At 44.6% G+C, this 17,045-nt stretch overlaps 1 protein-coding gene across 1 annotated transcript; it reads left to right on the forward strand.

Annotated features, from left to right (window-relative positions):
• The first annotated feature begins 286 nt into the window (after nucleotides 1-286).
• LOC311014340 (retrovirus-related Pol polyprotein from transposon 412) lies at nucleotides 287-8,782 on the forward strand. The gene is made up of 2 exons (XM_084010892.1): nucleotides 287-2,519; nucleotides 7,600-8,782. Exons 1-2 carry the CDS (start codon nucleotides 338-340, stop codon nucleotides 8,640-8,642), a joined length of 3,225 nt encoding a protein of 1,074 aa, XP_083867018.1. The 5' UTR covers nucleotides 287-337; the 3' UTR covers nucleotides 8,643-8,782.
• Nucleotides 8,783-17,045: the final 8,263 nt, after the last annotated feature.

Raw genomic sequence — 17,045 nt, forward strand, 5'->3', positions numbered from 1 at the left:
GACTGTTCCCCCAGAGTTTGATGAGAGTGTGATAAACTTTGGAGACTCTCCTATCTCTGAACAATGGAAAAACAGACTACGAAGGAAGCTGGCTCAGAAGTCTCATGTGTTCTCCATGAGTGAGTGGGACGTGGGATTAGCCAAAGGTGTGGAGCACAAAATCCGGCTCTCTGATTCCCGGCCTTTCCGTCAACGATCACGCAGGCTTGCCCCTGCAGACATCGAAGATGTTCGAAAACATTTACAAGATTTGCTGCAAGCGGGGATCATAACTGAGTTGCGAAGCCCCTATGCTTCCCCAATAGTTGTCGTCCGTAAAAAGACTGGAGCTATTAGGATGTGCATAGATTACAGGTTGTTGAATAGCCGAACCATACCTGACCAATATACGACCCCCTGCATTGAGGATGCACTAAATGCTCTCACAGGGAGTCAGTGGTTCTCTGTTTTGGATTTACGTTCAGGCTATTATCAGATGGCTATGTCCGAAGAGGACAAAGAAAAAACGGCATTTATTTGCCCATTAGGATTTTTCCAGTTTGAGCGCATGCCGCAGGGCATTACAGGGGCTCCAGCAACCTTTCAGAGGTTGATGGAGAGGGCGGTAGGAGACATGAACCTCTTACAAGTGTTGGTGTACCTTGAGGATTTGATTGTGTTTGGAAAGACGCTTGAGGAACACGAAGAGAGACTGCTCAAGGTCTTGGATCGTCTTGGTGAAGTTGGGCTGAAACTTTCAGTGGACAAATGTCAGATCTGTTTGCCAAAGGTTAAGTACCTAGGGCATATTGTGTCTGCGGAAGGTGTCGCGCCCGATCCAGACAAGATTGAGGCCGTTACCACCTGGCCTAAGCCCACTAACCTGAAGACGTTGCAGTCTTTCCTTGGATTTTGCGGTTATTACCGTAGGTTCATACAGAACTATTCTGCAATCGTTAGACCGCTGACTGAACTCACCAAGGGTTATGCTCCGACTCAGAAGAGAAACAAGCATGCCCCAGATGTAGACAAAGTCTACTTGAAGGAATCAGAGCCCTTTGGAGATAGATGGGACAAATCCTGTACAGATGCATTTCACCAGATCATCTGCTGTTTGACCCATGCACCTGTTCTGGCGTTCGCTAATTCACAAAAGCCATACATTCTGCATGTCGATGCAAGCTTAAAGGGTCTTGGGGCTGTATTGAACCAAGAGTATCCTGAAGGCCTGAGACCGGTTGCTTTTGCGAGCCGAAAGCTGAGTTCCGCTGAGAAAAATTACCCCATACATCAGTTGGAATTCTTGTCGCTCAAGTGGGCTGTAGTTGACAAATTCCATGACTACTTGTATGGGGCAAGATTTACAGTACGTACAGATAACAATCCGCTGACGTACGTGCTGAGTACAGCAAAGCTCAATGCGGTAGGGCATCGCTGGCTAGCTGCTCTATCAACATATGAGTTTGATGTTCAGTATCGTCCGGGGCGACAGAACATTGACGCTGACCTGTTGTCAAGAAACATGTCAGGTGCAGATGGTGATAGTTGGGTGACTATCCCACAGTCTGGGGTCAAAACGATCTGCCAGAAGGTCTGCGCCTCAGTAGCTGATTGCAGTACGCCTGTTTATGTTGCACAGCTTGGGGCGTCCTCCCACAGTATACCTGACATTTATACGTTTCCAACGCACATGGAGTTAAAGTCACTGGAACTCATGAGTAAGTCAAATCTGAAGAATGCTCAAGAAAATGATGAGGCCATCGGACCAGCCATCAAGGCTCTTAAGAATGGAGGCTGGCCAGAGGAGGCAAACATGAGTCCAGAGTTGTCAAGGTTGAAAAGAGAATCAGGGAAGCTGTCCATGAAAGATGGACTACTGTACCGTTACAGTAAAAGACCCTCCAGGGAGGTGGTCGGTCAGTTGGTCCTCCCCAAGGAGTTCCGGGAGATTATCTTGAAGGCCATGCATGATGACCTTGGGCACCTTGGGCAGGAGAGAACGGTTGATCTGCTCCGCAGTAGATTCTTTTGGCCTAAGATGTTGTTGGATGTGGAAGAGTACATCAGGAATTGTGTTGCATCACTCACAAGACCACCGGTACAGAGAGCTGCTCCATTGCACCAGATCGTTAGCCATGGGCCTATGGATTTAGTGTGCATGGATTTCCTTTCCATGGAACCTGACTCCAAAGGTATAAGCAATGTGTTGGTGGTCACTGACCATTTTACGAGATACGCGCAGGCTTTCCCAACTAAAAGTCAGAAGGCACCAGTTGTGGCAAAAGTCCTGCTGGAGAAATACTTTGTACACTATGGACTACCCTCGAGGATCCATTCGGATCAGGGAAGGGATTTTGAGAGCCGGTTGATCAGGGAACTGTTGACCTTGATGGGAATACGCAAGTCGCGGACAACACCTTATCATCCGCAGGGAGACCCTCAGCCGGAAAGATTCAATCGGACATTGCTCTCCATGCTGGGTACGCTAGGGTGGGAAAAGAAGCGTTCATGGAGCCAACATGTGCCTTACTTGGTCCATGCGTACTGTGACAGTTTGACCACTGTCCCTGGCTGTTTAGCTGCCTATCGGTGGCGCGCATTGATGGATGGTGTCAGGAAACACCTGCTGCCACTTAGTGGCCCAAATTGGGCCAAACCATTTTCCCTTGTGTCAAAGGGGGACACGGGACATTGACATTGGACATTAATGAGCGACAGGCCTAAATACACTAGTGAAAATCACTAATCTACAAAATGAAGTGAACTTTAACATGCATGCTGTACTTTTGATGAGTTTATTCATGGTTGACTTGCAAAATGCCACAGTGTTATAATCCCCCTGTTGATTGGGCCTGTCTAGTGGGAGGGGCCATGGGGTATAAAAGGGGTGAGCTGCTGTCCTTCGGACAGTCTGCTGTATGCTGTTGCCAGAAGAGGTTGTCTGTGTTGAGCAGGGTGCTCGGCTCTCCACGAGATGCTAAATATCTACTGAGGTGATTATTCCATTATGTCGTAAATTATGGTTCAATGCATTCAGTAATTTAGTTTAATTTGCATTTATTGTGCTAATGGATTATTTGATTTATTGACATTGATTATTTGAAGTACCGGTATTTGATTTTGAATATGCTTGATTTATTATAGAGAATATTTGATTATTGATTATTTGAATTGATTGAATTATTTGATTTTGGAATTGGTTTTGAATGTTTTATTTTAATATTTTCAGATATTTGGGTGTTGGCCTCCTCTGTATGTTTTGGCACTTATCTGACACTTTGGGGGAATAAATGTTGTTGAAAACCAATTTGCAACTGTGTGCCTTGCCATCCTTTGGGTTTGAAAGTCCGGTGTATTGAGGTTACATTACCTTCACCCGAGGCGGGGTGTGACAATTGGTGGCAGTGGTGGGATGGCAGGCCACAGAGGTTTTAACAAGCCTGGCAGAGGCAGAGCGAGGAGTGGGTTACGATCCCAAGTGTCAGTGCTAGCAATTACAGAGGAGGCTGAAGAGGTGGCCAATCCGAGGGCCATGGCTATGGAGCTGGAAGGGGCGGCGGCCATTGTTGAGGATCGTGAAGGATTTGGATGGAATACCGAGGAGTCTGAAGAAGATGTTCAAAGTTATGAGAACTCGGGGGCTAGGCCTAAGCGGGACAAAAAGGGGTCTAGAAAGGCTAGGTGGTCTGCTGAGCCACCGGGGCCTGCAACAATGCCAGGTGAACCTACACTGGTTGACATGTTCAAAAACTTTTTGATTGGCCAGCAACGTAGGGAGGGTGTATTGGTCCGTGAAATTCAGCAGTTAAAAACTGCCATTACAGTGCCGAACATAACCTCCGTTAGCCAAAATGCTAACCCTCCTCTTAACCTTCCTTCTGATGGTAGTCTTCGTGTGCAGACGCCCACAGCCATTCCCAGATCTCAAGCTTCAACACCAAATCCTCCTCCGTCTCCGTCCAGAGATTCTTCCAACACACCTCTGCGTCCAGGGCCAAAGATGCTTCCTTTCCAAGAGGGAGAGGACCTTGAGAACTTTCTTGTGCGCTTTGAGCGGATCGCTCGCACCTGGGGCTGGCCTCCGTCTGAATGGGCTTGTCGGCTCATTCCTCTCTTGACAGGTAAAGCCCTGGATGCCTACTCCGCGATGGAGGAAGACGACTCCAACGTCTACGCTAGCCTTAAAGAAGCACTCCTTGAAAAATTCGACATCTCTCCTGAGACATACAGACTTCAGTTCCGGTCAACCTACATTCCCCCTGGTGAATCTCCCAGGGAGACTTATAACAGACTCAAAGGACTCTACAGAAGATGGATCAAGCCAGAGCAGCGGTCCAAAGATGACATCGCCGAGCTTGTCATTCTTGAGCAAATGCTGCGCATGCTTCCCAACGAAATGAAGACCTGGGTCAAGGAACACGAGCCAGACGATGGACTTACTGCGGCTAAGCTTGCAGGCCAGTACTTGAATGCACGCAAAGGTCTCAGAATGCCAAGGCAACAGAATACCCGAGTAGGAGCCCAAGGGGCAGCTGACGTGTCTCACAAAGGAGGTGAGCACAGAGCCAGTGGTCCCGTGAGTGTTCCAGGCACCTTTGGGGAGAAAGGATTCTCGAGACCGGGTCCAGTGAAGGATCTCATCTGCTTCCACTGTCAACAGCCAGGGCATTGGGCCTCAGTCTGTCCTTTGAAAGGGCCCAAACTGTCCAGCTTCTGTCATGTGCCGCATACATCTCACCCAGCTTCAGTTGTGGCACCGTTCCGAGCACCAGATCCTGAACCTGATACTGAGCCTATCATGATCCCAGCTCGTGTTAACGGTCGTCAAGTGCAAGCATTACTTGACACAGGTAGCTCTATGACACTGCTTAACCATTCCTTTGTCTTGCTTGGCAATCTTGACTATCGGCATGCCACAGCCATACAGTGTGTCCATGGTGATCAAAGAAGATATCCAGTGACTGATGTGACCGTCGTCATTGAAGACCAGGCTTTCTTGCTCCGGGTGGGGGTTCTTGAAGACATGCCCCAGGACATGATCTTAGGCAGAGACTTTCCCATTCTCCATGACCTTGTGCATCAGGCATGCCAGAAGCGGGTGAATTCCAATTCAACCCCAGCCATTCAAGAGGCTTATCCAGTACTTACCCGTTCCCAGGTATACCACATCAACCTTCTAAAGGAATGGAAGGAGAGGAAAGGATCTGTGGAAGGAACTGACGTCCAGGACAGTCGAGGACTTACTCGGAACAAGGAGTTACGAGTGGAAAAAGTGATGCTGGCACGGGAAGTGGAAATGGAGGATGCCGACGAGGATACAGATCTAGCCATGCTTACTACATCACAGCAACCTGACGTGAGTCACTTGCATGAACAACCCGCCCTTGAACTCTTGCAGGTGTGTGAGGAGTTCCCAGACCTTTTCAGTGGAAAGCCCGGGAAAACTCCACTAATCGAGCATGTCATTCGGTTAAAGAACCCTACCCCTATCCGTCAACGCCCATACAGGGTGCCTGAGCGTATGACGGAACCCCTCAACAATGAGATACAAACCATGCTGGATCTAGGAGTGATCGAACCCTCAGACAGTGAGTGGTGTAATCCCATTGTTCTTGTTCCAAAGAAGGACAACACTATACGACTCTGTAATGACCTACGAAAAGTGAATGCAGTTTCTAAATTCGATGCTTATCCTATGCCACGAATTGATGAACTCCTTGAGAAGCTTGGCAAAGCTGTGTTCATTACCACCCTTGACCTGTGTAAAGGATATTGGCAAGTGCCTTTCGAGAAGGAATCAAGGGAGTACACTGCCTTCCGTGGCCCAAAGGGTCTCTATCATTACACAGTCATGCCTTTCGGACTCCATGGAGCCCCTGCCACTTTTCAGCGGCTTATGGATCGAGCGCTGCAGGGATGTGCCCAGTTTTCCGCTGCGTATCTTGATGACGTGGTGGTCTTTAGTACTTCCTGGGAAGACCATCTTATTCACCTGCGTCAGATCTTGCTCCGGATCCATTCCGCTGGCCTCACACTTAACACCCAGAAATGTGAGTGGGCCAAAACGGAGGTTTGTTATCTGGGCTACCATCTTGGCAATGGCCAAATACGTCCTCAGGTGGACAAGGTGAAGGCAATCCGAGACAGTCCTAGACCACGGACAAAGAAGCAAGTCCGGTCATTCTTGGGGCTTTCTGGGTGGTACAGGAGATTTGTGCCACATTTCTCTACCATCACGGCTCCTCTTGTAGATCTGACTACCAAAGCATCCCCTAATCCGGTGAAATGGTCAGAAAGATGTGAAACTGCCTTCTCCAATGTCAAAGCCATCTTGTGCTCTTCGCCGGTCTTGCAAAGTCCTGACTTTAACCAAAGATTCCTTGTTCAAGTTGATGCCTCTGGAGTGGGCCTTGGAGCCGTCCTAGCACAAGGAAAGGAGGGTGAGGAATGCCCTCTTCTCTATTTGAGCCGTAAACTGCATCCCAGAGAAACTAGGTACTCTGCAATTGAAAAGGAATGCCTTGCCATCAAGTGGGCATTGGACAGCCTTCGGTATTATCTTCTTGGACGGACCTTTGATTTGGAAACGGACCACCGGGCATTGAGCTGGATCAACTCCATGAGGGATAAGAACTCCCGTGTCACCAGATGGTACTTGGCATTACAGCCGTATTGCTTCAATATTACTCACAGAGCTGGAAAAACGAACTTGCTTGCCGATTACCTGTCCCGCCTTCCTGAACTTGCAGTTCCTGGAGAGGAGGGAGGTGATGTGACAGTTTGACCACTGTCCCTGGCTGTTTAGCTGCCTATCGGTGGCGCGCATTGATGGATGGTGTCAGGAAACACCTGCTGCCACTTAGTGGCCCAAATTGGGCCAAACCATTTTCCCTTGTGTCAAAGGGGGACACGGGACATTGACATTGGACATTAATGAGCGACAGGCCTAAATACACTAGTGAAAATCACTAATCTACAAAATGAAGTGAACTTTAACATGCATGCTGTACTTTTGATGAGTTTATTCATGGTTGACTTGCAAAATGCCACAGTGTTATAATCCCCCTGTTGATTGGGCCTGTCTAGTGGGAGGGGCCATGGGGTATAAAAGGGGTGAGCTGCTGTCCTTCGGACAGTCTGCTGTATGCTGTTGCCAGAAGAGGTTGTCTGTGTTGAGCAGGGTGCTCGGCTCTCCACGAGATGCTAAATATCTACTGAGGTGATTATTCCATTATGTCGTAAATTATGGTTCAATGCATTCAGTAATTTAGTTTAATTTGCATTTATTGTGCTAATGGATTATTTGATTTATTGACATTGATTATTTGAAGTACCGGTATTTGATTTTGAATATGCTTGATTTATTATAGAGAATATTTGATTATTGATTATTTGAATTGATTGAATTATTTGATTTTGGAATTGGTTTTGAATGTTTTATTTTAATATTTTCAGATATTTGGGTGTTGGCCTCCTCTGTATGTTTTGGCACTTATCTGACACTTTGGGGGAATAAATGTTGTTGAAAACCAATTTGCAACTGTGTGCCTTGCCATCCTTTGGGTTTGAAAGTCCGGTGTATTGAGGTTACATTACCTTCACCCGAGGCGGGGTGTGACACGTACAATAGTACAAAGTGTGACGCCACGGGGTACTCCCCATACCACCTAATGTTTGGCCGAGAAGCGAGGCTTCCTGCGGATCTATGCTTTGGGACGTCTCCGGATGGCATTGAAGATGCATGTCACACCCAATATGTCACAAAACTGAAAGAAGACTTAAAACAGGCCTACCAGTTAGCCTCAGAGGCTGCAAACAAAAGGCATCAGAGAAACCGGAGGTTGTATGACCGCAAAGTCACCTTTCAGTCCATAGAGATTGGCGACAGAGTTCTGCTCCGGAACTTGGGCCTAAGAGGCAAGCACAAGCTGGAGAGTAAGTGGAATCCTGCCCCCTATGTTGTCATGGGAAAAATGCCAAACCTACCTGTGTTCAAGATCAAAAGGGAGGATGGAACACCAGGGACAAAGACCATCCACAGGGACCACCTTCTTCCTATAGGGCAGTTTGTGAGAATACCACCCACTAATCAGGGTGAAGATCCACCTGCTAGGCCAAAGACCAGAGCCGTCACTCATAGGCAACGTCAAAGAGAAGCAAGACCAGAGACTCAGGAGTTTTCTGACTCGTCCTCTGACATGGAGTATCATGTCACTCATCCTGCCAAACGGAGTGACTTAGTCCTGAGAGCGACACCTGCCTCCAAGTCAGTAGTTGACACAGAACCTGACCTCGAACCAGAACGTGATGATGACTCTGAAAACGATAATGACCATGAATCTGAACCTGCCAATGAGAGTATTGCTGACCCTGAAGAGGATGATCACCAATCTGAACTCGAACCTGAGGGTGAGAAGAATGAGAAGAGTGAGAGAGAAATAACATTGGAAGAGATCAGCGAAACTGGATCTGGGTCAGACCAAGAAGAGGAAGTGGCTGAGGATCAGAACAGAAAAGTGATAACCAAACCCGAGCCTAGACCTAGATCAAAGAGAACTGCTAAGCCGACTATTAGACTTACCTATGATGAACCTGGTAGATCCAGAGATCAGCCACTGACTATTGTTCACCGAGGTATAGTCATTAAAATAGGCAAACACTAGTCATACTTTACTTTAGTTATTACACTCTTAAGACTCCTTAGTTAAGTTTGTTGTTAAGTCTGATGAGGACACACAGACATTTAAAATGGGGGAGAGTGTAGCCCGGTGGAAATTTAGGAAGATTAAAACGAAATGTGTTCAAATAAATGGGTTAATTGCATAATAAAAGTTATGTTCATGGTTAAGAGATGTCATTTAAGGTTGAAAAAATAAAGTTAATGTCATTGAGTTTAAGGAGTGAATGCTGTGTGATGTTTTTGGTATGTGGAGCTATGCCTTTAATATGTTGGTTATTTGTTGTTTGTAAATGTAACTGTGGTTTGACTATGCCTGAAAGTACAGGAAGACATAGACACACAAATGTTTTGAATGTATTTTATTTTGAAAGGGGTGAGAGTGAGCCGATGATCCGGTGGTAGGAAAAAACACGAGGGAGACGACGCAGAAAAACGCGGTGAAAAGAGGAATAGACTGTCGAGTGAATGTCCGTCACCAGGGTCGTGGAGGTGTTCGACCAGAACTCCTCGAGAGACTTTGGGGTGAGGTTGCTGTCTGTTTGAGCGGACTGCTCAACTTAAGAGAAGCGAAAGCTAGCGGCTGGACAAGTGGCTAGTAGTTTCCACGGACTTTGCTAATAGGCTAGCGGCTAGCGACCCCTACGGCAGAGCCTGTGGGACAGCGTGTGTGTGCTGCGGACAACGGAGCCGAGTCACGGCGAGAGCGACAGCGACGCGGACGACGACGTCGAGCCACGATGGGTTCGGCGGCGGCGTGTGTCTTCTTTTCCTCTGGGTGGATCACCTCTTCCCCCTTCGGCCGTTCTTCAGCGCAGGCGTGTGAGGCTTCAACACCTATGGATTACGGTACCCCTTCTTTTCTTTTGCCCTCGTGGCGAAGCCGCCATTTGTTTGAGGATACAACGTACCCGAGCTGCATTCAGGCCTGCCCTGGTTGAACGGTATATTTGAACAATTGAGTTTTCATTTCTTTGCCGGCTATTTTATTTTCCTGGGGCCCATTAAAGTGTCACGGTGACATGTATTCTTTTTTGGCAATGTCTTTGAAAAGTGTGTGTGTACCTGCTGAATAATTTGTGAGTAAATGGTTCATTTTTTATTTATACTGAACAGTTGTGGTCACTTGAGTTACTATTTCAAGTTCATTGAGGTCAAAAAGAATACGCTACGTTAAAAGGTGATTAAAAAGTAATATTATAAAAGTATTTAAGTTAATCCGAGAGTAAAATTGATGGTTAAAAACTTGATTTAACGGGGAAGTCAAGACCACATTTAAAATTCTCTGTTCGCACCTACTGTTGTTGTATATGTTGAAGTTTATTACCGAAACCCTATCTTGTTGTTTAAGAGTAAAGAAAGAGCTCAGGTTAGCCACCTCTCACAATAGTTTCATACACTAGAGAGGCGCTACATGTGTAATGGATATATAGCTCATATTCAAAATTTAGATAATGACTATTTCACACAGATATAGGAGCTATATGCAAATTGAAATTACATGTAAATTATCCTATTATCCTACCTTCTGTCCCACCTTGATTTTATTGATTTATCGATTTAATATTTTTCATAATTGTATGATATATTTCATGTCATGCAATTATTTTACTTTGCATTCATTTAGGGCATTTACATTGACATTTGCATTCGAGGAAAATAAAGATAAATCAAATCAAATAATCTTCGTCCCTCGTTGTCCACTCAAAAAACAACTTCTCACGAGATTACTCAGGTCATCAGGAAATAACGCTCAGGGGCCTCATTTATAAAGCTTGCGTACGCAACTTTTCACGCAAAGGTTGTGATCTATAAAAAAACAAACTTGACGGGAAAGTGTGCACCTGTAAGCAAACTCTGAGGCATGGGTACGCACATTCTGGAGACTGGAGGGGAATCAGCGACTCAGATGGAGCTGTGGTGAACTGAAGTCAAATTGTAGAAAGTAAATGTGAGAAGAACTATTATAGTTTTGATGACTCATACATATTTAATTTCACTCCATATCATATGTTAGATCCGCGTTATCATGAGGATGAACTCCAGCAGGGTTATTTGCTCTTGTAGGAGTGATAATTGTTTCATAAACACCTTTAAAATCCAACTCGTATGTTAAATCAAAATTATTTCTAAATATTGAATCAGCGCTGTGTCGCCGCAGGAGGAGGAGACGGCCGACTGCATGGATAGAAACAAATACCCTCCCATTAGATACCTGCAGAACAGTGGAATCACTACATATTATCCTTAATTACTGTGCATATATCATCAACACAAACATAAATACAGCCATTAAGCCATCAAAAGGGTACAAGAATCCGTGAGGGTGTCATGCGGCGTTTGTTAAGTAACAATCATTGGGATCTATTATTAATTGGGCCATTTCTTGCATAACTGAGCACCCGACCGCTTGACACAGTCTCTTTCATTAATCTGTGATTTTCAGGAAATGAATGGCCAGTAGTCTTAATATTTAATTGTTTGCCATCACTGAGCATAATATTAAGTTATTTCCACTGTTTTCATGCTTTATCATCACTAAATTCTCCCTGATCTACATTCCAGACTTCTGGAAAAAATGTCCAAAATGGTGCATTATGAAGAATAAAATTCATATTATGGAGCTTTATAGTCAAAGGTCTTATTTCAGAAAGAACAAATATGTATCTTTATCTGGTATAAATCCCATTAGGATCATCAAGTGCCCACGTGGTCATTTGGGGGTCCAAATATGGGGTTCCAAAAGAGTCACGTCTGCCTGAAAGGGATTTGGACCCCCATAAAACCCCCACCAGTGGTACCGTACCCTTCAAATTAATATTGGCAAGAGCAAAGTTCACAAATATAACAAATAATCCTGTTTAGAATAAATATGATCATTCATCGTGGTGCTAGGGGCACCCAAAAAGTGAAAAATAATTGTGTCCGTCAAAAAAAAAAAATCTGCCTCCAGAACTCTGTAGTACAAACTACAATGAACTAACACACCAATTTTCAGCCTTCTATCACTATTAGAACAGAAGTTATGGGCCTCCAAAAATGCCAACAAATGAAATGCGAAATTCCAATGTGTCAAAAAGGGGTGTAGCACTTGAAATTCAAATGGACGCCACGGCAAACAGTTTGAGATATTGACCTGAAACTTCAGATTCCCTTGTTTGGTAACATAAGTTTAAGCATTTTCACCGCTTTTCAGCAAAATCTGAGAGGTACCATGTACATGGGTGGCTGAGTTGGCATGGAATGACCGATATACACTCAACAAAAATATAAACGCAACACTTTTGTTTTTGCTCCCATTTTTCATGAGATGGACTTAAAGATCTAAAATTCATTCCAGATACACAATATTACCATTTCTCTCAAACATTGTTCACAAATCTGTCTAAATGTGTGATAGTGAGCACTTCTGCTTTGCTGAGATAATCCATCCCACCTCACAGGTGTGCCACATCAAGATGCTGATCTGACATCATGATTAGTGCACAGGTGTACCTTATACTGCCCACAATAAAAGGCCACTCTGAAATGTGCAGTTTTGTCTCACAGCAAAATGCCACAGATGCCACAAGCATTGAGGGAGCGTGCAATCGGCATGCTGACAGCAGGAATGTCAACCAGATCTGTTGCTCGTGCATTGAATGTTCATTTCTCCACCATAAGCCGTCTCCAAAGGCGTTTCAGAGAATATGGCAGTACATCCAACCGGCCTCACAACCGCAGACCACGTGTAACCACACCAGCCCAGGACCTCCACATCCAGCAGGTTCATTTCCAAGATCGTCTGAGACCAGCCACTCAGACAGCTGCTGAAACAATTGGTTTGCATAACCAAACAATTTCTGCACAAACTGTCAGAAACCGTCTCAGGGAAGCTCAACTGCATGCTCGTCGTCCTCATCGGGGTCTTGACCTGACTCCAGCTCGTCACCGTAACAGACTTGAGTGGGCAAATGCTCACATTCGATGGCGTCTGGCACGTTGGAGAGGTGTTCTCTTCACGGATGAATCTCGGTTTACATTGTTCAGGGCAGATGGCAGACAGCGTGTGTGGCGTCGTGTGGGTGAGCGCTTTGCTGATGTCAATGTTGTGGATCGAGTGGCCCATGGTGGTGGTGGGGTTATGGTATGGGCAGGCATCTGTTATGGACGAAGAACACAGGTGCATTTTATTGATGGCATTTTGAATGCACAGAGATACCGTGATGAGATCTTGAGGCCCATTGTTGTGCCATACATCCATGAACATCACCTCATGTTTCAGCAAGATAATGCACGGCCCCATGTTGCAAGGATCTGTACACAATTCTTGGAAGCTGAAAATGTCCCAGTTCTTGCATGGCCAGCATACTCACCGGACATGTCACCCATTGAGCATGTTTGGGATGTGCTTGACCGGCGTATACGACAGCGTGTACCAGTTCCCACTAATATCCAGCAACTTCGCACAGCCATTGAAGAGGAGTGGACCAACATTCTACAGGCCACAATTGACAATCTGATAAACTCTATGCGAAGAAGATGTGTTGCACTGCATGAGGCAAATGGTGGTCACACCAGATACTGACTGGTTCTGAGTCCCCAGACCCCCAATAAAGCAAAAAAAATGCACATTTCAGGGTGGCCTTTTATTGTGGACAGTCTAAGGCACACCTGTGCACTAATCATGATGTCAGATCAGCATCTTGATGTGGCACACCTGTGAGGTGGGATGGATTATCTCAGCAAAGCAGAAGTGCTCACTATCACACATTTAGACTGATTTGTGAACAATGTTTGAGAGAAATGGTTATATTGTGTATCTGGAATGAATTTTAGATCTTTAAGTCCATCTCATGAAAAATGGGAGCAAAAACAAAAGTGTTGCGTTTATATTTTTGTTGAGTGTATATACAGTATATATATATATATATATATATATATATATATATATATATATATCAGGTTATTAAAAATGTATATACATGACAGTCCAGTCAAATGCATTTCTGTTAATCCCCAGGCTATTCTCTGAAGGCATTTATACATACATTACTGAATGAAACCCATCTGACCTGATAAGCCCTGATGCACACCACTTCCCTGCCACGCATCAGAGGGAGGTGATCCTTTAAATACAGATTGTCATTGGACACAGCTGCAAGACTTTCTAGTTAAACAGTCACACAATTATAAGGTGGTTCAAACGCTGAATACTGAGCATCAGCAGAGTTTACAACCTCAACATAGCATGTCTCATCACAGTGGGCACCTCTTGTCTCTGGCAGGCAGAGTGCTTTAGTGAAAGGTCAAGAAACACAATAACAAGACAACACAGAATACCAAACAGAAGATTAGCCTCATGTTAAAATGAAGATCTAATCTTTTTCATTTCATTTCAAGTGGCTGTGATCCATTTTCAAGCTGTGTGCAGCCTTCACTACACACACTGTCATTTCAGCCAGAACACATTAATTTGGGATAAGAACACAGTTACTTTGAAAAAGATGATTACTGATTTAAAAAGTAACTTGATTTTAACTAAGTTATTGCAAGTTACTTTTATTCGTTACATTCAGCAGATGCCGACAACACCCCCACCGCCTCTGTTTAACACTCACTTTATTTGAAGTGCATTTTTAACGTCTGCTTCGTACCACCTGGTGGGACTTGCTAAGCTTGACTGGGCACTGCTACGACTCCAAAGGTTTCTTCAAATTTGAATTAGTGTTTTTGTAGCTAGATAGCACTTTGTTGCCACCAGAGTGTAATACGAACATTAATATTGTCATCTTTAGCTGTCACAGACTCAAAATAGTGACTTTATTTCCAGCTAGCAAACGCGCATCTCTCTCCTCCCTCCATTGTTTGTTTGTGTCTGCGTAGCCTATACGAGAACTGTCCTCATGCTGAAAACGTGACTTGTTGCGTAGGCTACATGACTTCACTCCCAGAGACGCAAGAAGAAAATATATTAAGGAAAATGACAAACATAGTAACGCACAGTGACTTGGATATGTAATTTTAATCTGATTACTGGTTTGGAAATAGTAACACATTAGATTACTCGTTACTGAAAAAAGTGGTCAGACTCTATCAGTCTCTCTGAAGAACCAGACAACTTTGCAGGTGGAACACACTTTTTGCATGGTGAATATCATTTTGACAGCAGCTGGATGATTGTGGTTGGAACCATCCGATGACTGGCAGCAAATTCATGTCCATCTAGAGTAGTCCATCTGTCACGACTGCCAAGGACAAGAGACGAGAGGAACCAACAAAGAAGGAAGAGAAAACACAGATTATCAAAAAAGTTGAAGGAGGACTGCAATTGATGAACGTGGATCCCTCCTCAACCTTCTGCATTCCTGTTGTGACTACCAAGAGAGTAAACATTGAGATACTTGAACACACTGCTAACCTAAAAAATCTCATTCCTATTCTCTCAAAATCAAAGTCAACCTCAAAGCCTGTCACTCACACCATCAGGATGGGTCTGCTAGTCAATGATTTTATTACCACTTCTAAACTTGATTTTATGTTTGAGTGAAACATGGCTAGAACAAAATAGCAATGCAAGCATTCTGATCGAGGCACCCCCCAACTATAATTTTATTGATGTATGTAGATCTGGGAAAAGAGGTGGAGGGGTTGCTGCTATATTTAAAAATACATTTCAGTGGTAACAGATGTCACTTGGTGTTTTTCCATCATTCAAATATCTTTGTGCTGTGCTGAAATGCTCTCCCAGAGTTCTCCTGTTAATTATTTAAAGGCCACCTAAATATTCATAAACATTTTTTTGATGATTTTACTGAATTATTGTCTAGCATCTCCACTGATTTTGACTGCCTAGTTATAACTGGTGACTTTAATTTTCATACTGATGATTTGAATGACAAGGGTGCAAAATAACTTTTTACTATACTAGACACATTTGACCTTTCTCAACATGTGAAAGAGGCTACTCATTGTAAGGGATGCACCCTGGACCTGATTATCACAAAAGGTCTCCATGTTTCTGATGTTTTTGTGACTGATCCTTCATTGTCTGATCACTTCTGTGTTTTCTTTAATATCTCTTTCATTCCTGACACACAAACCGAATCAAATAATGTCAAAAAGCGGTACATCAATGAACATGCCAATGTACTCTTTAAAAATGCCATCTCCTCGTTACCACCTCTAAACCCATGTCATGCTGATGATCTTGTAAACATCTTTAATTCCAAAATTCTGAATGTCATAGATGCACCTGCTACGGTTAAAACAATTTCTGGTAAGCAAAAGGCACCCTGGAGAAAAGCTGCTGTTGTGACAGCCCAGAGAAGAAAGTGCAGGAAGGCTGAACAAATCTGGCGGAGTACTTAACTTCATATTCACCATGACATCTATAAAGAGAGCCTCCGGGCCTACAATTTAGTCTTAAAAAGTGCGAGAGAAACATTCTTCTCCAATATCATAAACAACAACACTAATAAGGCGAAAACCCTATTTGCAACTGTTGACAGACTGACCAACCCCCCAACACAAATACCAGCTAAACTCCATTCCACGGAAGCTTAAATGCCATAGACTCTAAAACTCTAGTGGAAATGGTGACAAATCTAAAATCATCCACCTGCAGCCTTGATGCTTTACTTACCAACTTTTGTGACCTACTCACAACACAATGCACGGAACTTAAGATCAAGCCATGAGATCAAAGCGACCAAAATAAAAAGTATAATTTCACCACAAGGTGGCCGCCGAGTGCGGACCTGAACACACGTCATTGAACTTTTAACCAATGAGAACCATTCCACTGTAGCGGAGGTGTGGACAAGCCGGTTGCAGCCGTCGTAGACCGCGCTGCCAAGCGCTGCAAGAAGCGGCTCTTAAAAACTTGTTCCCGCGATGTTTTGGGTCACGTGATATGGACGCGACCCTGTGACGTCTTTGCAGTCGGCTGCTAAGTCGGACACAATTCTAGCCATCATGCATCGCTTTCAACCCACAATACATCACGTTAGGTAGCGCGCTGCAGGCGGCTACATCAAGTCGAATTCGCCTAATGAATGGGACGCGGGGAAACACCGCTGCCTGTGGACACGCACCTTGAGACGTGTGAAGGTGCGTGTCCACACGCGTTTAAAATCGCCCCTGTGGACACGTACCTTGACTGCTTTTTTTCATCGTAGTTCAGCGGCTACCGCGGTGAAAATGTCCAAGCAGAAACGGCTACAATTACCATCACACAAGTAAATGACGGGCACGTTGGATATGCTGGCTCGTTACCTTGAGCAGCAAGCTGCCATAGCATCACCAGCCCAGAGATAAGACAAAACTCCCGAAGCATTGATTGATACACTTGACAGCTGCGATGTCAGAGATGCTGAAGATGCTGTAGTTGCAGCATGTTGTTCATGAC

Source organism: Eutrigla gurnardus (genome assembly GCF_963514095.1).
Source record: "Eutrigla gurnardus genome assembly, chromosome: 6".
Taxonomy (NCBI): domain Eukaryota; kingdom Metazoa; phylum Chordata; class Actinopteri; order Perciformes; family Triglidae; genus Eutrigla; species Eutrigla gurnardus.